General features: G+C 37.8%; 1 protein-coding gene across 1 annotated transcript; it reads left to right on the top strand.

Moving 5' to 3' along the window:
- Window positions 1–15,244: 15,244 nt before the first annotated feature.
- On the top strand, window positions 15,245–24,884 carry stmn2b (stathmin 2b). The gene is made up of 5 exons (XM_046835552.1): window positions 15,245–15,414; window positions 19,196–19,291; window positions 19,501–19,676; window positions 19,981–20,172; window positions 23,598–24,884. The coding sequence occupies exons 1-5, from the start codon at window positions 15,396–15,398 to the stop codon at window positions 23,673–23,675; spliced, it is 561 nt and encodes a 186-aa protein (XP_046691508.1). The 5' UTR covers window positions 15,245–15,395; the 3' UTR covers window positions 23,676–24,884.
- The last annotated feature ends 462 nt before the right edge of the window (window positions 24,885–25,346 follow it).

Genomic DNA, 25,346 nt, shown 5'->3' with positions numbered 1-25,346 from the left:
GAGAAATCTTCCACAGCAACAGTGTGACCTTATTCTACACATCGAGTCATAAAGTTTTACTAATACGCTTCATGCTTTTCTTCCCTACCAGTGTCAATCTCTCTAAATTATTTAAATCATTGTAACCATAGTGTTATTTTTTATTGCAGTTTTCTTCTGGCACATACTGTGTATGATGAAACACTGTATAGCTATTTTGTTATAACAAACAAACTTTTATAAAGTGTCCAGAACTGTGAACATCTAATAGTCAATAAAATAGTTCCCGTCCTCATAAAGCAATATAGATTGATATACATATAATATATATTTAACAAGGAAGCACTGGTGGATGATTGCAGTCAGGAGAGAAGACCTTTATTAGACTGCCTTTATTGGCGTAAAGTCAATAAAAAGCCTATAAATCATTGCAACCCTATAGTGTGTGTGTTTTTGTGAGTTTGTGTTAGTGTGTGTGTGTGTGTGTGTGTGTGTGTGTGTGTGTGTGTGTGGTATACTACTGTGAGGTGCAGCTGAAGCCTGGTTGTGCAAGCAACCATAAAGCAAAATAGCAGAACCATAAAATGTCAGCATTCTGCCATAAAAGGCATTCACCTAAAACTCTGCATGTGGGAATATGGACTTTTAAACATACAGCAAGCTAAAAAATATAATTTCAGCACCTCTCTGTAGATAATGGTTCATTAATTAAATTATAAAAAATAAATGTGAAGTAGCTTATGGTAATTAACAATAGGACATTTCTAAAAGACTATTTCCTCTTTTTATTGACGCCAATGGTCCATATCCTGTTATAAAATTTCCATGGCTCTTAACTCATGATGTATCTGAAGAGGCTCTAAGCTGAATTAGGACATGGACGTACCGGATATGTAAATAGAGGCAGTACATGAGATTCCTAGGATTGGAAATTATAATCATTATGACAGCATTATATCTAGAAACATTTTACCAGTGATTTTATTTCAATATGTAATGACTTCAGGGGGTCAAAAAACAACTAATTATAAAATTATATTAGACTGAATAAGAGTGACTTACAATGATCTCAGTTATACAGCTGAACAACTGAGGGTTAAAGGCCTTGCTCATGGGCCCAGCCAGGACCATTTCTAGGCATAGGCAAACTAGGAGGTTAATTAGGGTGCAACCACCTGCCTAAAAAAGGCTAGAAATGGCCCTGAGCCAAGCAGTTGCAGATTAGTATTGCTTACTCATGACCCTCTGATTAGAAGTCCTATCCACTGAGATACAACTTACCACAATAAATGAATTATGAATTATAAAATAGAAAAAAAAACTTTACTATGTTATGTATTATATACTTATATGTCAACAAGCCAATGGGAAACTGTGTCTGAATGAATACCTGGTGAAAAAACTCTTTATTTTAATTTTTTTTTATTTGGAATTCTTATTATTTTATATAGAAATAAGTCTGGAGTTGTGAACTTACTTAACATAAACAGATTCACTCTGACATTCTTCACAAGTTCCTCAGTCAAACAGTGCCTCCAACCAGCCTTGCTGTAAGCTTCTTTGCTTATAAACGCCACCAATGCAAATGCTCCATCTGTCACATCCTCACATTTCACCCACAGGGCAAACAGAATTGCCTTTATAGAGTGTAGTGTGGCAGATTTTTTAAATAGATTCAATATGTGCAAAATATATCTGCACACAATGCCTCCTTGACACTGACGGGGGGAAAAAAGAAAGGCCCTGAATGCACTTTGCATAATGGTAAAGGTATTCCATGCAGGCAGATTAGATGAAATCAGAACAGACTTATGCTGTCTGTGAGATGGCATGGCTTTCTACTTTTACACTCCATGGCATATGAGCTCTCAAACAGCTGCATGGTCATGTGACTATAGTGGTGTGAGACGTTCATTTAAAATTGTTTAATATATAGTAGTTTAGTATACACTGTATGTTATTGCATGTTATTCAGAATTTATGAATGCATGAGTTGTACCGCATTAAAAATGTATAGGATTTAGATTACTCAAGGAAAGCATGCTACCAACTGGAACATAGAACATGGAAGTGGAAGCTTAATGGGTTGAAGTTATTTTAAAGCAGGTGTGAAAGCAATACTGAACCAACATGGCTACCATTCCATACTTGCAATTCTATCTGGACTGTGGCTGATTGGAACCGACTTCACCATACAACACAAGACAATAAGCCGAAACATACGTATATAAATGTTTAGTAAACATTATTTAGATAGTGAACAGTCTTCCAAGTCACCACACCTAAATCCTACTGAACTGCTCTGGGATTACCTGCATCACAAAGTCTGAAAGAAAACTCTAACTACTAAAGAACGACTTTGGCAAGTTTTACACAAGGCACGGAAAGCATTTCCACTCAACGAACGATCTGGATGCCATATCTGGATGCCAGCAGAATTTATTCTTACAGTTTTTCTCAGTTACTTTGGAGCGTTTCTCAGATCAGAAATGAATTTGTCAAAACTACTTGTTCAACCTCTATATCATTTAATTATTTGTGCTCATCATAAAAACATTTCTTGTTGCTTTTTGTTTAAATTGCAAATGCTTTTGTACATTCATTTAATCGATTGTGTACAAGTGTCTGCTGTTTTTTACATTATGAGTTGTTTATGTCATGTTAATCAAAATATATTATACTGGTTTATACTGGTAAATAGTCTAAACCCCCAAAACATCTCAGCAACAGTTCATTGTATAAGTCATTGAATGCAAAATCAATAAATGAATTTGTGCTGCTGAAATTCATATATACCAAATATTTGCAAATATTAAGGATGATTTGAGAAACGCTGCAAAGCAACTGAGAAAAAGTGTACCGAGTACAGTCCATCTAATGCTACTACTGCCATCTTGTGGTTTGAAATAAAATTGCAATTTAATTTGAAGCGTTTTTAGTGCTTAGGGCGTTGTCTTATAGACTCTTCTCATTTTGTATAGCTCGACAACATTTTGGAGGTTTTTGGCCTTTGTGTTACCTTAGATTTATACCCCTGTGAAAGAGGAGGTCATAGTTTTCTGTTCGTAGTCTTTCAGATGTAATAAAACATCTAAAATATCAATGGGAATGTACTTATTTGGTTAATAATTTACATATATGAATAATTACAGGTGTTAATAATTGTGTCACATATTTAACAAAGATATTTCTTTTGTGTGTGTGTTATACTGATATATGTTCACACAGCTTGAATATATATATGTTTCCTTTGTGATTCAAATTTGTTTCTAAGACAAATAAAAACATACATGTTTGTGATTATTGTCATGTAAGGAGCAGGGAGTAGATGCAGGTACATATATTTATTTTAATTTATAGCACAAATGAAAATAAAACTCCAGAAAACATGACTATAAAGAACTGAGCCCTGAACAAGAAGCCAAAGTGTGTGAGAAAAAATGGAAGACAAATGAAACAAAGAGTGCTGTGATAGGTGAGACTTATTTCAAGATCTGCTGTTCAAAATATTTTTAGGAAACACAAAGAAACAGGCAATGTTGAGGACTGTAGAGGCAGTAGCCAGCCAATGGAACTTTATAATTACTTCCCTTTGACATCGAAATATGTCAAGTACTAGATGAAAGCAGTGGGACCTAGGAACACCCATGTAATGTCTAAAAAACTCTGCTCAGAAGTTGTCTTCTATTTGCTCAACTGTCTTAGGTCTTCTTTGTCACATCTTCTTCTTTATGATGCGCCAAATGTTTTTTATGAGTGAAAGATCTGGACTGCAGGCTGGCCATTTCAGTACTCATATCCTTCTTCTACGCAGCCATGATGTTGTAATTGATGCAGTATGTGGTCTGGCATTGTCATGTTGGAAAATGCAAGGTCTTCCCTGAAAGAGACGACGTCTGGATGGGAGCATATGTTGTTGTAGAACTTGGATATACCTTTCAGCATTGATGGTGCCATTGAAGCTGCCCATGCCACACGCACTCATGCAACCCCATACCATCAGAGATGCAGGCTTCTAAACTGAGCTCTGATAACAACTTGGGTTGTCCTTTCCGGCCTTGACCCTTACGCACAGAGATTGTTCCAGATTCTCTGAATCTTTGGATGATATTATGCACTGTAGATGATGATAACTTCAAACTCTTTGCAATTTGTCTCTGAGAAACTCCTTTCTGATATTGCTCCATTATTTTTAGCATTGGGGGAATTGGTGATCCTCTGCCCATTGCAATTAACCTAATAAGTTGCAAATTGGTCCGCCAGCTGTTCCTTATATGTACATTTAACTTTTCTGGCCTCTTATTGCTACCTGTCCCCACTTTTTTGGAATGTGTAGCTCTCATTAAATCCAAAATGAGCCAATATTTGTCATAACATTTCAAAATGTCTCACTTTCAACATTTGATATGTTATCTATATTCTGTGAATAAAATATGTTTATGAGATTTGTAAATTATTGCATTCCTTTTTTATTCATAATTTGTACAGTGTCCCAACTTTTTTGGAATTGGGTTTGTAGACTGATGAGTCAAAATCTCAAATATTCTGCTGTAGCAAAAAACAAGTTGCTTGTCGAAAGGCTGGAGTTGGAGATTTAGATTTAGACCGGATGGAGAGTGTCCTCAATGCTGATAAATACAGTACATTACATTACACAGTACAATATATTGGATTTCTTGCAAAAGTCTATACTTTTCTCAAAATCCATAGTTCATCTCTCAAAAGTAAGTATTTGTGTCTATGAACATCTCAACGCAGTCCTTTTGTCATTGTTCATAAACAAAATCGTTAAAATGTTTAGTCATGCTGTCAGTATGACGCTGCACATTTTCAGTATTTCCTGATACAAACTACGAATGAAAATACACAAGACTGAATTTCTTCTGTATGATTTCTCACTATATATATATATATATATATATATATATATATATATATATATATATATATATATATATATATAAATATATATAGTGTATATACTGTATATATATATATATATATATATATATATATATATATATATATATATATATATATATATATATAGTGAGGATATATATAGGATATATATGAGGATTCAGGATCCTGGTGGAGACGGCACGCAGCACATCACCCACAACGAGGATCATAGTGTCAGGACCTCTTCCCACTTACCAGCGAGGGGCTGAGAAGTTTAGTAGACTTTTAGCTCTAAATGAATGGTTACAGTCATGGTGTCGAGAACATAAACTTCTCTTTGTTAATAACTGGAACTGTTTCTGGGAGCGTCCTAGGTTCTTCCGCCTGATGGCCTGCACCCCAGCAGAGTTGGAGCAGCAGTGCTATCAGATAACATCTCTAGGATACTTCACACCATCTGACTGGTAAGACATCAGGAAATCTTCGACAATGAGAACACGCATACAACAGACCAAATAGTTACAAGTTCACACACAGCCCAGTTTATAGAAACCGTATCTATCCCTCGTGTAGCAAAACCAAGAAGTAAATACACAAGATCCAGAAACAATCTCATTGAAGTTAAAACTGAAAAATGCCAGATAAACAAACACCAAAAAGTTTTAAAGTTTGGTCTTTTAAACATTAGATCACTTGCACCCAAAGCACTGATTATAAATGAGATGATCACAGAGAATAATCTCGATGCACTCTGTCTCACTGAGACCTGGATTAAACCAGGTGATTATATGGGTCTAAACGAGTCGACACCGTCAGGATATGCTTATAAGCATGAGCCCCGTCAGACTGGTCGTGGGGGGGGTGTAGGAACCATTTATACTGCTTCTCTTAATGTTAGTCAGATGTTAGGATTCAGCTTTAAATCATTTGAAGTGCTCGTTCTTAAAGTTGTACTTTCGGACATACATAGTAAACTCGCTCTGGTCACCGTGTACAGACCCCCAGGACCCTACGCTGATTTTCTTCAAGAGTTTGCTTGTTTTCTATCAGATCTCTTGATCAATTTTGATAAAGTGCTGCTTGTAGGAGACTTTAATATTCATGTAGATGATGTAAACGATGCTCTAGGATTATCATTTGTTGACTTATTAAACTCTTTTGGGGTTAAACAAAACGTCACCAGACCAACTCATCGCTTTAACCACACACTAGACTTAATAATATCACACGGAGCAGACGTCACTGATATAGATATTTTACCTCAGAGTGATGACATCACAGACCATTACCTCATACTGTACACACTACCGGTAAAGCAGATTAGCCGTGTTGCACCACGTTATCGACCTGGTAGGACTATTGTTCCAACCACTAAGGACAGATTCATAAATAACCTGCCTGATTTATCTCAATTTCTCACTAAACCCATAACTACTATTAATCTTGATGAGATAACTAAGAACATAGACCTTATCCTCACTAGCACATTAGACACCGTTGCCCTATCCGGTTAAAAAGGTTAGAGACCAAGCACCTGCATCTTGGTATAATAGTCATACACATGCCCTCAAGAGAACAGCACGTAATCTGGAGAGAAAATGGAGGAAAACTAAATTGGAGGTATTTAGAATCACAGATAAAGACAGTATGCTCAGCTACAGACGGCGCTAAAAGCTGCTAGAGCTGAACACCTGAGCAAACTTATAGAAAACAACAAAAACAATCCCAGGTTCCTTTTCAGTACAGTAGCTAAACTAACTACAAATCAGGGCTCTGAAAATTGTGTTCCATCACAGTTTAGTAGTGAGGACTTTATGATTTTCTTCACTGAAAAATAGATAACATTAGAAAAACAATTGTGGCAGTTCAACCTCTTACAGCATCTCCTGAGACAGTGTTACCTTCAACTCCACAACTCCACTGTTTTACATGTATAGGACAGGAAGAGCTGTATAATGTTATTGCCAAAGCTAAATCGACAACATGTCAGTTAGATCCAATTCCTACTAAATTACTGAAGGAAGTGTTATATACAACTGGTGAGCCTCTTCTAAATATTATTAACTCCTCACTATCTTTAGGTCACGTCCCTAAATCCCTCAAGTTAGCAGTTATTAAGCCCCTCATTAAAAACCTAATCTGGATCCAAACACGTTATCAAATTACAGACCAATTTCAAATCTCCCATTTATGTCTAAGATTTTAGAAAAGATTGTCGCTGCACAGTTATGTTCCTACCTGCAAGAGAACAATATCTTTGAAGAATTTCAGTCAGGTTTTAGGCCCCATCATAGCACAGAAACTGCTCTAGTTAAAATAACTAATGACCTGTTTTTAGCTTCAGACCAAGGCTTCATCTCGCTGTTGGTTTTACTAGATCTTAGTGCTGCATTCGACACTATAGACCATGATCTCCTCCTAGATCGCTTACAAAATTACATCGGCATTCAGGGACAGGCATTAAGCTGGTTTAAATCCTACCTGTCCGATCGTTACCATTTCGTAGATTTGAATGGAGAGCTATCCAGGCTAATGCAAGTAAATTATGGCGTGCCGCAAGGTTCAGTTCTAGGACCCCTGCTCTTCACAATATACATGCTTCCGTTAGGAAATATTATTAGAAGGCATGGAATTAGCTTCCATTGTTATGCTGATGATACTCAGCTATATATTTCATCTAAACCAGGCGATACAGCTCAATTAACCCGGATGACTGAGTGTGTTAAGGAACTAAGAGATTGGATGACCCATAACTTTCTACTTTTAAATTCTGATAAGACTGAGATTTTGCTCATCGGCCCAAAACTGGTATACAGACGCTCCAGCATCTCAACCTGCATTTAGACGGATGTTCTGTAACCACTAGTTCAACGGTAAAAGACCTGGGTGTTATTTTAGACAGCGACTTGTCTTTCAAAAATCACATCAATCAGGTTACAAAACAGCCTTCTTTCACCTTAGAAATATTTCTAAGCTAAGAAATATGTTGTCTATATCCGATGCAGAGAAGCTCGTCCATGCGTTTATGACCTCCAGAATAGACTACTGTAATGCGTTACTAGGTGGATGTCCTGCTTCATTAATAAACAAGCTTCAGTTAGTCCAGAATGCAGCAGCCAGAGTTCTTACAAGGTCAAAAAAATATGATCACATAACCCCGATCTTATCGTCCCTACATTGGCTTCCTGTTAAGTTTCGAATAGACTACAAACTATTACTTCTCACTTATAAAGCACTAAATGGTTTGGCTCCGTGTATCTATCCAGTCTTTTAACACGCTACAATCCGCCACGCTCCTGAGATCTCAAAACTCTGGGCTTCTAGTAGTTCCTAGAATAGCAAAGTCCACTAAAGGTGGTAGAGCATTTTCACATTTAGCTCCTAAACTCTGGAATAGTCTTCCTGACGGTGTTCGGGGCTCAGACACACTCACCCAATTTAAGTGTAGATTAAAACGTATCTTTTAGCAAAGCCTACACATAACACACATCACATCATAACCTTGTGCTCCAGAACATCTGATCACATGCACATTATCAACTTGTGCTGTTAATATCATGAACAGCAGCTACGCTAATTCCTCTCCACTGCTTCTCTTTCTCTCCCCATCCCGAGGCATCCTGAGGTTGCTCCAGCTCCAGTCACCTCCCACCTCGTGATGATTACGGACCTTTAAAGAAGTAGATGCCGAACTCACAAACATCCTGAACCATCTAGAGACGTACCAGTGCCATTTGGATCCCGCTACATGTGTGGAGTTTTGACATTGGACCTCCTGGAGTGTTTAAAGGCTCTGGCATGGAGAAGCTGATGCTGGATCTGTGGTGATCACAAATGCTGAGCTTATAAAACTCGGAGCTACTAACCATATAGACTGTTTAAGACTGCAGAAAGAACATTACTTATAATCTTATACTCCAGTAATCATGTTAGTTCTCACTCTCCAGTGTTCTGTATTGTTGAAAGATTTATGATCAAACTCTTGATGTCACCCAGATGAGGATGGGTTCCCCTTTTGAGTCTGGTTCCTCTCAAGGTTTCTTCCTCATAACATCTAAGGGAGTTTTTCCTTGCCACAGTCGCCACGGCTTGCTCATCAGGGACAAATGCACACCATTCACCATCACTGTTGATTTGTGTAAAGCTGCTTTGAGACAATGTCTGTTGTGAAAAGCGCTATACAAATAAACTTGACTTGACTTGACTTGGATATATATAGTGTGTATATATATTTTTTAACTATTTATTTGTATGATACAGCTGCAAATAAGTATTTGAACACCTGAGAAAGTCAATGATAATGACGGAGGAGGGATTTTGGCCCACTTCTCCACACAGATCTTCTCTAGATCAGTCAGGTTTCTGGCCTGTCGCTGAGAAACACGGAGTTTGAGCTCCCTCCAAAGATTCTCTATTGGGTTTAGGTCTGGAGACTGGCTAGGCCACGCCAGAACCTTGATATGCTTCTTACAGAGCCACTCCTTTGTTATCCTGGCTGTGTGCTTCGGGTCATTGCCATGTTGGAAGACCCAGCCTCAACCTATCTTCAATGCTCTAACTGAGGGAAGGAGGTTGTTCCCCAAAATCTTGCAATACATGGCCCTGGTCATCCTCTCCTTAATACAGTGCAGTCACCCTGTCCCATGTGCAGAAAAACACCCCCAAAGCATGATGCTACCACCCCCATGCTTCACAGTAGGGATGGTGTTCTTGGGATGGTACTCATCATTCTTCTTCCTCCAAACACGTTTAGTGGAATTATGACCCAAAAGTTCTATTTTGGTCTCATCTGACCCCATGACTTTTACCCATGACTCCTCTGGATCATCCAAATGGTCATTGGCAAACTTAAGACGTGCCTGGACATGTGCTGGTTTAAGCAGGGGAACCTTCCGTGCCATGCATGATTTCAAACCATGACGTCTTAGTGTATTACCAACAGTAACCTTGGAAACGGTGGTCCCAGCTCTTTTCAGGTCATTGACCAGCTCCTCCCGTGTAGTTCTGGGCTGATTTCTCACCTTCCTTAGGATCATTGAGACCCCACGAGGTGAGATCTTGCATGGAGCCCCAGTCCGAGGGAGATTGACAGTCATGTTTAGCTTCTTCCATTTTCTAATGATTTCTCCAACAGTGGACCTTTTTTTCCAGCCTTGTGGAGGTGCACAATTTTGTCTCTAGTGTCTTTGGACAGCTCTTTGGTCTTGGCCATGTTAGTAGTTGGATTCTTACTGATTGTATGGGGTGGACAGGTGTCTTTATGCAGCTAACGACCTCAAACAGGTGCATCTAATTTAGGATAATAAATGTAGTGGAGGTGGACATTTTAAAGGCAGACTAACAGGTCTTTGAGGGTCAGAATTCTAGCTGATAGACAGGTGTTCAAATACTTATTTGCAGCTGTATCATACAAATATATAGTTTAAAAATCATATATTGTGATTTCTGGATTTTTTTTTTAGATTATGTCTCTCACAGTGGACATGCACCTACGATGACAATTTCAGACCCCTCCATGATTACTAAGTGGGAGAACTTGCAAAATAGCAGTGTGTTCAAATGCTTATTTTCCTCACTGTATATCAGCAGCAGCACAAATGTATTTATTTGATTGCCTATGTACAGTTTTACTCAGTTGCTTTGGAGCATTTCTCGAATCATCCTTAATATGTGAAAACCAGTAACTGCAAAACAATGTGTACAAGCAGCACAATACATCGGATTTCTTGCAAAAGCCCTGACTTTTCTCAAAATACTCAAAAGTTTATCTCTCAAAAGTAAGTATTTGTGTCAGTGAACATCTCATTCCCATCAGAATGAAAAGCCTCTTTGTCATTGTTCACAAACAAGATCATCAAAATGTTTGGTCATGTTGTCAGTATGACGCTGCACAATTTTAGGATCTCTTGATATAAACTACAGTTTGGATCACAGTGACTAAAGAAAATGCACAACATTTTTATTCCTTCTGTTTGGTGTATATGAATTTCAGCAGTACAATTTCATTTGTTTGATTGCATATTTGATTTATACTGATTGCAAGAGACCGCACAAGATTCACACTTTTACTGAACTATACAAGTGTTTGTTTGTTTCTTGGTTGTTGATTCATTTTCAGAATGTATAATTCTTTGTTTTGCTCTGTCCGTATACACTCCAATTGAAGTTTCACAAGATTGACCTTTGACCTGTTTTAGAGAACTAGTTGATCATTGGTTGATCTGATGCCGTTCACTCGCCTTCATTAGTGACATTCAAGATTCATCTGCACAATTCATCAATTCAAGTCACATTTACAAAAAAAAGTTTAATAGAAATTTTAGCTGACAGATGATGACAACTGGATTAACCATTTTGCATTCAATGACTTATACAATGAACCAATGCCGAGATGTTTTGGGGTTTAAGACTATTTAGTTGAAACCAGTATAATATATTCTGATCAACATGAACATAAACAACTGATAATGTAGGAAACAGCAGACACTTGTACACAATGTATTATATGGATGTACTAACGCGTTCGCAATTTGACCAAAGCAACGAGAAATGTTTTTATAATGTGCTAACTAAATGACATGGAGGTTGAAAAATGAGTTTTGAGAAATTCATTTCTGATCTGAGAAACGTTCCAAAGCAACTGAGAAAAACTTTAAGGACTATCTTCAATATAAAGAAGAACAAGGAGTCCTGGAAGTACTAGTTTTACCCCCACAGAGCCCTAATCTCAACATCATCGAGTCTGAATGAGATTACATGATGAGACAGAAGAATTTGAGGCAGACTATATCCACAGAAGATCTGTGGTTAGTTCTCCAAGATGTTTGGAGCCTCCCAGCCAAGTTCCTTCAAAAACTGTGTGCAAGTGTACCTAATAAGAATTGATACTGTTTTGCAGGTAAAGAGCTCTCCTACTAAATATTGATTTGATTCGGATTTCTGTTCATTTTCTTCCATTTTGTAAAATTGATGTAAAAAAATTAACACTATTGTTTTTGAAAGTATTCTTCTTTACTACAGCATTTTTTACACAACTGCCTAAAACCTTTGCACAGTACATTATCTATATATCAGTCTGTCTGTCTGTCTGTCTAGAAAGATAGATACAAACCCGATTCCAAAAAAGTTGGGACACTGTACAAATTGTGAATAAAAAAGAATGCAATAATTTACAAATCTCATATAGATAACATATCAAATGTTGAAAGTGAGACATTTTGAAATGTCATGCCAAATATTGGCTCATTTTGGATTTCATGAGAGCTACACATACCAAAAAAGTTGGGACAGGTAGCAATAAGAGGCCGGAAAAGTTAAATGTACATATAAGGAATAGCTGAAGGACCAATTTGCAACTAATTAGGTCAATTTGCAACATGATTGGGTACAAAAAGAGCCTCTCAGAGTGGCAGTGTCTCTCACAGGTCAAGATGGGCAGAGGATCACCAATTCCCTCAATGCTGCGGTGAAAAATAGTGGAGCAATATCAAAAAGGAGTTTCTCAGAGAAAAAATGCAAAGAGTTTGAAGTTATCATCATCTACAGTGCATAATATCATCCAAAGATTCAGAGAATCTGGAACAATCTCTGTGCGTAAGGGTCAAGGCCGGAAAACCATACTGGATGCCCGTGACCTTCGGGCCCTTAAATGACACTGCATCACATACAGGAATGCTACTGTAATGGAAATCACAACATGGGCTCAGGAATACTTCCAGAAAACAGTGTCGGTGAACACAATCCACCGTGCCATTCACCGTTTCCGGCTAAAACTCTATAGGTCAACAAAGAAGCCATATCTAAACATGATCCAGGAGCGCAGGCGTTTTCTCTGGGCCAAGGCTCATTTAAAATGGACTGTGGCAAAGTGGAAAACTGTTCTGTGGTCAGACGAATAAAAATGTTAAGGTCTTTTTGGAAAACTGGGACGCCATGTCATCCAGACTAAAGAGGATAAGGACAATCCAAGTTGTTATCAGAGCTCAGTTTAGAAGCCTGCATCTCTGATGGTATGGGGTTGCATGAGTGTGTGTGGCATGGGCAGTTTACACATCTGGAAAGGCACCATCAATGCTGAAAGGTATATCCAAGTTCTAGAACAACATATGCTCCCATCCAGACATCGTCTCTTTCAGGGAAGACCTTGCATTTTCCAACATGACAATGCCAGACCACATACTGCATCAATTACAACATCATGGCTGTGTAGAAGGAGGATCCGGGTACTGAAATGGCCAGCCTGCAGTCCAGATCTCTTACCCATAGAAAACATTTAGCGCATCATAAAGAGGAAGATGCAACAAAGAAGACCTAAGACAGTTGAGCAACTAGAAGCGTGTATTAGACAATAATGGGACAACATTCCTATTCCTAAACTTGAGCAACTTGTCTCCTCAGTCCCCAGATGTTTGCAGACTGATAAAAAAATAAGAGGGGATGCCACACACTGGTAATCATGGCCTTGTCCCAAATTTGAGATGTGTTGATGCCATGACATTTGAAATCATCTTATTTTTCCCTTAACATTATACATTTTCTCAGTTTAAACATTTGATATGTCATCTATGTTTCACATCATTGCATTCTGTTTTTATTCACAATTTGTACAGTGTCCCAACATTTTTGGAATTGGGTTTGTAGATAGATAGATAGATAGATAGATAGATAGATAGATAGATAGATAGATAGATAGATAGATAGATAGATAGATAGATAGATAGATAGATAGATAGATAGATAGATCTATCTAAGTGATCTAAGTGTTCTAAGTGTTCTAAGTGTTCCATTATTCATGTTATTCCCTCACCATAAACTATTTTATTTGTACATTACCATGAATACAGGAACAGTATTGATATGATTCTGCTTCAATGTTAAGATCCACTTAACAAGTTAAACACAGTAGCATCTACAAACATGACCTCTAGATATTAATTTGGGATATGGGCTTACAACATGACGGGAATGAAGGTTTTAGATAGCAGAGACGAGTAGATTAGTTTCATGTTCATCCATGTTAGACTGGAAACATCAAGGAGAGGACATTACACAGAATCCTCCAGTGTGCTGTAGCAGGGGCGAGTGCTGCAGACTGTTACTGTGGAAAGCCATATGGCTCATAAAAGCCCCAAGAAAATATTCTTCGTTTTGTACGACACGATGGAAAAAGCTGTAATGAAACACTAGGTAGCAGATTTATCTGTCCACCAGACATAATTTAAGAAGCATTACATTTTCCAAGAATGCATACTTTTTTTTTAAATATGGAGTTTGTAGGGGTATATCGGTAGAAGAATGAAAAGAGGAAGGCCAAGGAGGAGGTTTATGGATGTGATGGAAGATGACAAAAAAGATGAAAGTTTGTTTGAAAGAGGCAGATGTATAGGACAGGGTGGTATAGAGACAGAAAATCCGCTGTGCCGACTACTAATGGCAGAAGCCAAAATAAGGTGAAGAAAAAGAAGAAGAAGAAGTAGGGATATAAAGCTGCAAGAACTGTGTTATATGGTTTGATATTATAAAATGTCTTACTATACAATATGTTAAAAATAAAATATGCAAACTTTTATTGAACTTGTTTTAATTTAAACCCCAAGAGTGCATGGTATGGTACATAATGGTACATTCACACAACATTGAAACAAATCTATTCTTTTTGCAACAGTTGCCATGCCACTATCCTTAATCCAATCCCCAACTGGAAATATTCCTTTCTATTTTTTGAATAATGAGAACATTAAACAATTTTTACACCCTCCATTTTACCCTCAAGTATCAGTATTTTAGTTATATGCGTAAATATTTTTGCAGGCCATATTCACTATGTCCTCATGAGCATACTTTGAATAATTGCACAACTCAATCTCACTCAGACTTTACCACGTGTCTAAAGCATATCAACATATTGTGACACCCACAAAACTTCAAAGCTTACAGAGATAAAATGCAGAAATAACGACCAAAAAAGTTCTTGCCATGTGCTCAAACCTCCTATAATGCAGCTCAGCCAATGCAGTGCAATCATCTACCCTTTAAATCATCCTGGTTTTATCTCTAAAAAGAGAAAACTTACTCAAGAAAAAAAAAAAATCTGATTTTACAGGAGCTCTGACGAAAACAATCATTCAATTCAACAAATAATACGACAAACTAAAATTTGTCATTCAAATAAAATAAAAAAATGCATAAAATAAAAAATATATAAATATTGAACAATTTTTAAAATGTAAATGCATTGATAAATGCATTAAGAACTTTTTCCATGAATTCAGACATGTCCCACCCATTGAGAGGAAAAGTCACTTATGGACTATTTGGCGCGCCATATTCAAGCGCGCGCCCAGTATAACGAGAGCGCGCGGCCGTGTGTTAATATTCTCGAGCTGTCGGTCTCCGGTCTTCTCCGTCTCAGAGCGTCGTTCTGCTGACTCAGTGCCTTACAGAGCAGCCCAGTCTCTCCACACCGTCCGGAACTACAGCTCCTCTCCGCTAAAACACCAAGTACCACCGCAGCCATGGCCAAAACCGCAGTCGGTAAGTCAATCTAACTGCTTTGAAAACCAATTTGATATTTTTGTGGGTTGATGATGTATGAGATGCTCCAGGCGGCGAGACGACACCCTGTTTGCACAGAAAAGAATCCTGTATTGGCTACATCTAGATTCGCATCCTCCCATAGGTTACACAATAATAAATAATACTGTTGCAAATAATAATAATAAAACATGATGATACATAATATCAATAATGATGCTGATGAATGTTTAGATGTCACCTGCGTCTTTTGTGTGTGTCTTTTGTGCGTCAGTGATCGATTCGAGAGATAAAATTGCTTCATGCATGCTTTGGTATGATTGTTTGGAAAAAATAAATGCGTGAAAATGCGTGAAAATGCGGGTCTTAGAGGCTGTTTCTGCTGCCGCACCTGCCCATCTCAGGCTTCTTTTTCCAGCATGATGCAGAAGGGACCCCACCCAAGATCACGCTCTTCGGTTATGATCGACTTCAGCTGCACAATGCTGGACAGCTCCCTCTTAGAAACCAACACATGCTCTTTTAGATCCGTTTTTATTTGTTCACGTACTGTTTTCTGCAACAACAACAAAAAAATACAATTAAAAAAAGATTCAACCGGATGTGTTGCTGTCAGAACCGAATTCTCATCCTGTCGCTTTTTAATGCCCGACATGGCGAATTTGTGGTGGCACGCCGACATTTTGTTACGGACTACATCAGATTTATTCGGTCTCATAACCAAATATTTTCTTAGATATTAGCGCATATGTGCAATGACGTTAAAACTGACACCTGAATTTTACATGCATTAAACAAAAAGGCATTGAGCTCTCCAAGAAATCGGCGATTTACATGATTTATTTATGAGCAGTTCTTTTCATGTGCATGGATTTCAGACTCTGTCTGGAGCCATGATTTATGGCTGGATAGACAGACGCATGCTTGCGATCAAAAAGGACTGTCAAGGAAATGTGCTTTGAAGTCGAGTCACACATATACATGTTTTATGGCTTTACAATTTTTGGCTGAGTATTGTTAGGCTGATCAGGCGCTGCCATCATTGAGTCATGATGGGTGGATGCTGGGGATGTGGCCTGCTCGCTAGATCAGATTCATCTATTGCCACCCAAAACAGGAAAATTATGATGTTTGGAAAATCGTTGCAGTTCTCATTGTGTGGCTTTAAAGTGATGGTTCAGCTCAAAACTATATCCTAGAGATCTGTAAAGAAAATGGAAAGACGACAATTTTCTTGCATTGTTTAAAAATGTGATCTAAAGTATTGCACTGAAATGCGCCAATAAAGTGACAATGATTTTTCCTTTTATTAAAACATCGGGGATTGATTTATGTTCAGCTATTACTTCACAGAAAACAAAGTATAGTCCTCATTTGGACATCTAAAGTCCTAATAACGTTCTTTAATGTGTATCTCGAAGCACAAACATTACAGTTTTTTTTTCTTCTGTTTTTGTAGGTAATTATGACTAATGAAACAGGGCGTGACAATCAGTTGCTGTAACATTTAAAACCTTGGTGGTAGATATCATCAGAGGTTTATGCATAATTTCCAGGCATCGTATTGCTTTTAGAAATGATGACTTGGAAATGAATAATAATAACGTAATAAGCCACCACCAAACCTAGCCTGGGGATGAGCTGCAGTGTAATACAGTAATAAATGTGAAGGTTGTAAAAAATTGCAGAGGGCTTCTTCTTTCGCCTGCACAGCTGATGAAGCACATTCAGCTGCAACACTGTAGAAAAAGCTCGTAATTTACTTTCATCACACAGCATCATAATGATTTTAGTATTCTGCTCTAAAAAAAGAGTTTGCATATTGTACGTGTGTCGCAGAGACATCTGCAACTTCTGAAAGAAGACCTCTAATCACTCTGAGAGGTTGAAGTTCATACATAGTTAATGAATCAAATGTTGATTTAGAAGATTAGCTTGGTGTAGGTATTTTTACTACATCTGCCATGTCTTTGAAACTTTATGGAGGAATTATGCAGCTGATTACACGTCTTGGATCGTTGACACTAAAGTGCACAATATATATATATATATATATATATATATATATATATATATATATATATATATATATATATATATAGTTTATTTGCCAGTTACATAGCCTAAATTGCATTATTTAGAAATTCTAAGTGTCATAGTGCTCATGTATTTATAAGAAGAGTCCGGTTTTGATTCCATTACGTTAGGTTTAAGAGATCTAACCCAAATCTATACCATTAAACAGGATTATTTCAAGGTTACAAATTCACCAGCATGTCCAGTACCCTGAATAGTTACAAATGCGTAGACGCTAATATGTCTGATCAAGCTTTTGTTTGCTTTGATTTGAAGTCTCCTTCTAAAATGCACCTCTGATGCTCAATCTGTCTTTATAGTGCCACAGGAAATATAAAACAGCATGCTCCTTACCGGCATTCATAATGGTTATATGTCTGCAGAACACAGGGTGTATGTGGGGAGGGTCAGATTATTGATGTCTAAATTGGTCAAGCTGATTCATTATCTGAATGTGCCACACAAAGACAGCCATTCCCTTCACTGTTTAACGTTTTCTGCGTCGGCCATTGTGCTTTTTATGTCACTTTGTATTTGGCATTAAATCCATATTTATTGCATTTCTAGCATGCAATCGCAGGTCGTCTCTGATATGTGCGCTGATCTATTCTTTCAAAAATAGAAAAACCTTGTTTTTATGGCCCAGTGGTCAGGGCATGGGTGTGGTCTCCTCATGATGATTTGCCAGTTGTCTTGGCATTCACTAAGTGAAGCTCAGTAAATCTTAACAGATTTTACTGAGCACAGACGTTTGGCCTGTCTGGGGTCCCCTTTTTGACCTCCAGATCAGAAGACCTAAATTAAATGCTTCATTGAACCGCCAATCATTCGTCTTTCCTCCTTGCTTAGACAGTCTAGAAAGAGGCGTGGTGACTACACTTGCCTGATTGCTCAGTATGCGTGCTTCGTATTCCGGCACCAAACCCCCACCACTGCTCTCCTCACTCAAATGGTTCACTCTGGTAATTACAAATTAGGGCTCACACACCACCAAAAGCGGACTGCTTTCATTTGCCTGCCTGCTTCCATGTCTTTGTTTCATCTGACCTCTGTTTCTTCAGTGTGATGGGTTATCATGGTGATAAGAGTATACTGGAAAGTTCTGGAAATGAATAGAGCAAAGGGACAGGGTGCTGAGGAAGGGCAATGGAATGAGAAAAGAGAGATATATTGATACAAATTCAAAACCAAAAACATGTCCGAAGACAGATTTATCAGCTGATACTCATCTGTAGGGAAGATGCCGAGTTCCTGTAATGTGTAATATCAATATCATCCCACACAGACCTACACAAATTCTAACAGCTCAGCAAAACTAATGAACTAGATAAGAGTCATTATGTAGGTTATCATCCTGCCAACTTGCAAAATTAAATCTAAAAAAAAAAAGAATCAGAGTGGAGTCATGCAGTTGGATGCCTGCTGAGTAAATAAATTATTTAACATACGTCCAGGAGGTGGATGCCTATGGGGAATATGCTTGTTTGAAATCCTGGACCTTTCGACGATATCATGCCTCTTCCTCGGCTATAAAAACTGCGCACATAATTGGAAACAATGCTGCTGCTAATTCAGCCCTGTGAGAGTTTGCGGTGATGATGTTTTTTGTCCCAAATGAAAACCCATTCCCATTTTGCATATATTCGCTGGAATTACAGATAACAGATCTGGGCCAAGGGCTTATTTGATGTGTTTTTTGCTGCAGCTTACAAAGAGAAGATGAAGGAGCTGCCCCTTGTCTCCTTCATCTGCTCCTGCTTGTACCCAGAGGCCCGGAACAAGATGATGGGCGAGTTTGAAGGTAAGGAAAGGGAAATGAAAAAGTTATGTTAATTCTAAGTTATCAGATAGCTTGGGGTCTGCATACGAAAAGAAAAACTCAGTGACATTTAATCCAGGTGAATAAGTGTCTCAAAGCTGCATTAGATTGTTTTCTAATGTTGTTTAATTGATACATGTGTTTGATTTGCTTGTTGCCCATATGTTTTGCTGTGCCTGGTCTGTGCACAGACATGAAGGTCACGCCCATTAATAAGCGAGCCTCTGGACAAGCCTTCGAAGTGATCCTGAAAACACCATCCCCCACTACTGAGCTGGGTTACAGCATCACCGCTCCTCCCAAGAAGAGGGACGTTTCTCTGGAAGACATTCAAAAGAAGCTGGAGGCAGCTGAGGACCGAAGGAAAGTGAGTGACACATCTGCTGCATTCTGTTCCTTCCAAAAATTGCTTTTCTTTAGTGAGAACTGAATCATTTATCGCTAATACCCTAAGCCGCATTCTGGACCTGAAATACGTATTGATTTATGCGGACCGTCATTGATTCTTTTGTTATAACAGTTTCTGCTTAGTCATTGACAATGTTTGCTTTTTTCAGTTATTGATCAGAACTTTCTGGTAGGAAATGAGTAGCCAGGCATCATTCAACTGTATATCTGGCTTTTCTCTCTCCTTTCGCCCCTCGATTTTCCTCTTTCCTTTCTGTCTGCAGTCTCAGGAGATTCAGGTGCTTAAGGCTCTGGCTGAGAAGCGTGAGCACGAGCGCGATGTGCTTCTCAAGGCCATGGAGGAAAACAGCAACTTCAGCAAGATGGCAGAGGAGAAACTCACCATGAAGATGGAGCACAACATCAAGAACCGCGAGGCTCTGCTCATAGCTATGCTCGAGCGTCTTCAGGAGAGGGTGAGTATTTTGTTCAGGAAAATAACAAAAAACAAGCACCTGCCTGGATAAGAGAAAGAATTAGATTTAGTTGGAATAAAATACATTTTAAAAAGTTATTGAGCTGCAATATGATTTTATTAGAAGAGGCTCCTAAAGCAGAGTTTGCACAGGAACGCACTAAATATCATGTTCAGCCATCGTAAACCAAAAATGTCTGGCCACATATTATTTAAATTGTATAAAGGTTTTTTAGGTTTAAGTATTTTTTTTAACATAGACTCATGCAAAAAATTATTGTATGTACATGATCCCAATGGAAAACAAGATTAAGGATGGGATTGCCTATTTTTAAGTGGCATACATAAATTTTTTTTTATCAATGCAGAAGATATTTTAGTCTTATTAACATCAAGTGAAATAAAAGAAAATAGAAACTGGTGTGGAAATAGCCAATATTAGCCAATATTACTATAAACTGTTTATAAAGTTTAAAGAGTATATGTTGTTCATTACTAAGGTAAATATTATAATCCTTGGCAGGAGGGTATAAGAAGAAATAAAGATTTTGGATATGCTCATATTGAAAAACAGTAAACATCAGTTTTGTCTTCAACGCACCACACCACTGTTATTATGATAGCAGTTCTATAATGTGTTCCTCATAATGTTTTGTTTCTTGCATAATCAAATCTTATTGCATTGAACTATCACCAAGTCATTTTGAAATGTAATCAAGTTATTCCTGGCATGTAATAAAGGTAAAGACAGACACACCTGCAGCAGCACAGCTTTAAAAGGCAAATAACATGCTTATGTAGGCCATTAGATACAGGATATACAGATGGCCCCCAAGTTATGATGGTTTAACTAACGGTAATGATAGTGATATGACAAAATGTGAAAAAGATTTTACGTTTCGGGTACAAATGCAGCAGCGTATGCTCCGCCCTCCACAAACATATATACTGCATAGTTTATATATTTATATACTACGCTACTGTAAATTTCTCTGTTGTAATTTGTTAAATTATAGTATATTACTTTATCAGGGGCTCGAACACTCCAGTGTGGCACCACAGTAGCGATGGTGAGCCCAGTTGCAGAGAGAGTAAAACTGGAAATGTAACACAAAGGGTAAAACCCTGACACTACCCCATACTGATCACGCTTTTTTAAGACTCCTGGGTAGGCTAGGCCATGTCTCGGCTTACAATATTTTAATGTTACGATGGGGTCATCAGAACGCATCTACATCGTAAGGCAGGGACTACTGTACAAATACAAAAAAACAGAACGAAATACCGGTCAAACTAAAATCTGTGGCACACAAACAGGTGCGGTAACATTACAAAAACACAGATAAACTGAGTGTATACGTCGCAAAGTATGATTGAATAAGAAGGTGCATCTCAATTAGATCCCTACTTCCTACGTCGTGACTCAGTATATTGAGTACACATGTTAGGACACTGGCAAGGACAGCGGTTTATTACATATTAGGACACAGTGATGATTTAGATTCCAGCAACATGAGCACATCTCATACAAAACAATTATAAGAGTCAAAATAGCTATGTATATAATCAATTGACAGTTAAATATTTGTAGATAAAGCTGCCTGAGAGGAAATATTAAAGGATTTAGAAAATATGTTATATCCAGTAAGTAAAAATAATAAACATCTGCAGTGCAGAGTCTCTGATCAATGCCCTGATAAGTGAAGTAGGGAGCTGATTAAGAGATGCACATAGAGTCCTATTTAAAGGCTGATTATATGTGATTGTGAATGTGTGCTCAATCGGAAGTCTGCAGACTGAGAACGATGCAACATTTGTGAATTCTAGGAAGTGTCGTCCTGGGCAGCCATGTCTGTTGACTGTGGATGTTGGAAAAGGGGGTCAGAGCTAAAAGCTAAGCAAACCAAAGAGTGTGTGCAACAATGAAATGGAGCTTGCTGCAGTTGTGAATCTATGACTTTCTACAAGGAAGTAGTTTGGAGCAAAAATAACATTTAATATAAATATTAAATATATAATAAATATATTAAAATAAAAAAATTAATTTTATATCCCTGTTTGAAGATTTGCAGATGCTACTATACTTTAGCATTAGCAGTGTAAAGTGTAGTGCATTGTGAAACATTGCAGAAAACATTACCATTTTATATATATATATATATATATATATATATATATATATATATATATATATATATATATATATATATATATATATATATATATATGGGTGCAACGTTACAAAAATCCACATTTCGGTACATACCTAGGTTTTACCAGTTTGGTTCAGTTTTGGTACATAAAACTGCTTGTTTATTATTAAAATTTGTGAACAACAATTTACATTTTTAAAACAATTTTAAATAAAATGCCTGCTTATTTGACTATTATATAAAATAATATTTTTTATTTGATAAAAATCAAATTGAATAAATTAAATGAATGCAATATACTTTATTATATTGTTTAAGTTGAGTAACCAATTAAATTGGCACAAATTAAATGAATTAAATGAAATAAAAGAAATAGAACAATTTAACTAAAAACAATTATTTTACACTTGTTCGAGCCTATTTGGGTAATTTGGTACCATTTAATATAAAATTTTCAAAAGATATATTTTCCTGTCACCGACAGAACAAGAGTCGGAAGAGTACGGTTAAACACTATTTGTCTGCATATACAAGGCAGAGCCTTGAGGATAAATACGAACCGGAGAGCGGGTATAATCAGTAATGCGGGTATAATCCATAATGCGGGTAGGGTCCGGTATGCGGGTATAATCCATAATGCGGGTAGGATTCGGAATGCGGGTAGAATTCCTAATGCGGGTGGAATCCGTAATGCGGGTAGGGTCCGTAATGCGGGTGGGATTCGGAATGCGGGTAGGGTCCGTAATGCTGGTAGAATCCGGAATGCGGGTAGAACCCGGAATGCGGGTAGTCCAGGGATGATCGCCAATGTGAACCGTTAAAGGCAAACCTATCTTGAGTACCTCCTCCAAAGTGGAGCCAGTAGCATCGAAGTACGGGGAATACTAGTGGTAGGACGTCCGGTAGATCTTTCATGGCAACGAGTAGAGCGAGTGAGGTGGAATCGGGACCTTACAAAGGGGAAAGGTAATGGGAAACAGCTGTAGGTGATTTAGAGCAGGGAGAGGCTGAGTGAGAGTTAGAGCCTTGAGGATATATATATATATATATATATATATATATATATATATATATATATATATATATATATATATATATATATATATCTCAACCCATCAAACCCATCAACCCATGAAACCATCGTAACTATATATAGGCTACCTGTATATATAGAGGTTACCTATATTAAATAGAGTGTAGGAGAGTAAAGAAATATGACACATGGATCATAAAATGTAATATAATGTGTATTTGTGGTTCTATGTGTATACAGGAGAGACATGCCCAGGTGGTGCGCAGGAACAAGGAACTGCGGGATGAGCTGAGCGCAGATGAAGATCTCCAGTTCTAAAATGCTCCCCCACCCATCTCCCCCCTATCACCCACCTGACCAAGTCAGAGACCCTCTCTCCCTATTACCTAGTCCTCCGTAGAGAAAGAGTCTCATACACTCACACACCACATACACTCCACACTTCCTACCCCGAAGGAGAAGGACAAACCCCAGTCTGCACCAACAGCACATACCCTATCCCCAGTTTCCCCCGCAAAAAGTAAGTGAAATAATAATAATAAAAATAAAATAAAAAACAGAAACAACATGCATCTTACTGCTCCCTAAACAAGAATGTTTTTTGCTCGAATTCAAAAAATCAAAGTGGGTATAAATTTTTCTCTCTTTTTTTTTTTTTTTGTAAATACTTCCTTTTTTTGTTTTATATATATGAGGCGACAAAAGTATTGCATTGTGCCATTTTATAGTTTTCTCTCTATTTATCAATGGATGTATTCATTTCTCCTCACTCTATCTCTCCAATCTGCTGCAGTTTCTCTTGTAACAGGCTTTGGTGTTTGTGAATTTGCTGGCTAGCTGATATTTAGCGGTTTTACCTCTTCGACCCCAAAAACGGCCATGATTTTCTGTGTGTGTATGTGAGTGTGAAGAACGTACGTAGTCGCATCACTTCACGCACATTGTCGGATCACCACAGACGCAATGTATTTATGGACGCACGTATACTCACGCAAGGACACACACATACATACATGAATAAATGCACGTGCAATTTAGCAAAAGATGACGTCCTGCACAGGGGGGAGCTTGCTAAATACTCCATTCACAGTACTCGATTATGTGATGTGACATACGTGCCATTCCGGTGCCACGTTTATCCAGTCGATCTCACTATTTTCCTTTCTCTAGTGGTTCTCTCATTCTAATCAAAACATGCCATAGAGAAACTCTGTAGTCATAGCCATAGATACCTACCAGGATCTCAGAAGAAGGTTACCTTACATCATCATCCTTAGCCAAGTGTGTGTGTGTGTGTATGCGCCTGCGTGTAAGTGTGTGTTTGTATCTACAGAGACATGGGTGGATCACAGGGGGTGTATCAGTGCTCTTGTGTTAAAAGCAGGGGATTTGAGCCATTCAAGACATCCCCAGGTCACAGAGCTTCGTTCTGCATCCTTTCTCCTGTTCATGTGCTTTTGTCCCTTAACACATGTATCGATGTGAGCAAGCTGTGGTGAATAAAGGTTTGGGGTTCTGTGAAAGAAAGCATGTCTATGTTTTTTTTGTACTTTTCTACTAAGAACTTACTTTCTTTTCATTCTGAACATACATGATATAAGATCAGAGTATTACTATTATAGCTTTTGTGCTTCTTTTATTTATTTACAGTTACACTTAATGTTGTGACATATACATTAGAAGAAGTATATTCATATTGTAAGTAATGTCATAACAGCTATAAATGGCATTCCCTTGCCAGACACTATTTTTATGTATACAACGTTAATTGGGATTGAGACAGAATGTAGTATTATGTTAACATCTAATTTACATTTATGGCATTTAGCAGATGTGCTTATACAGGGAAACGTAATTGTATCTTATGGGTATGACTGAGCAGTTATAGGGATAAGGGTGTTGCTCAGGTGTATAAGAATGGCAGCTGGGTGAGGCTGGGCTTTGAATTTACAACCTTATGGCTCTAAAGTCTAATCCCTTTACCACTAA

This window comes from Silurus meridionalis, chromosome 22 (genome assembly GCF_014805685.1).
Source record: "Silurus meridionalis isolate SWU-2019-XX chromosome 22, ASM1480568v1, whole genome shotgun sequence".
Taxonomy (NCBI): Eukaryota; Metazoa; Chordata; class Actinopteri; order Siluriformes; family Siluridae; genus Silurus; species Silurus meridionalis.
The sequence above is the reverse complement of the archived record's forward strand: the minus strand, read 5'-3'. Positions and strand labels throughout refer to the sequence as shown.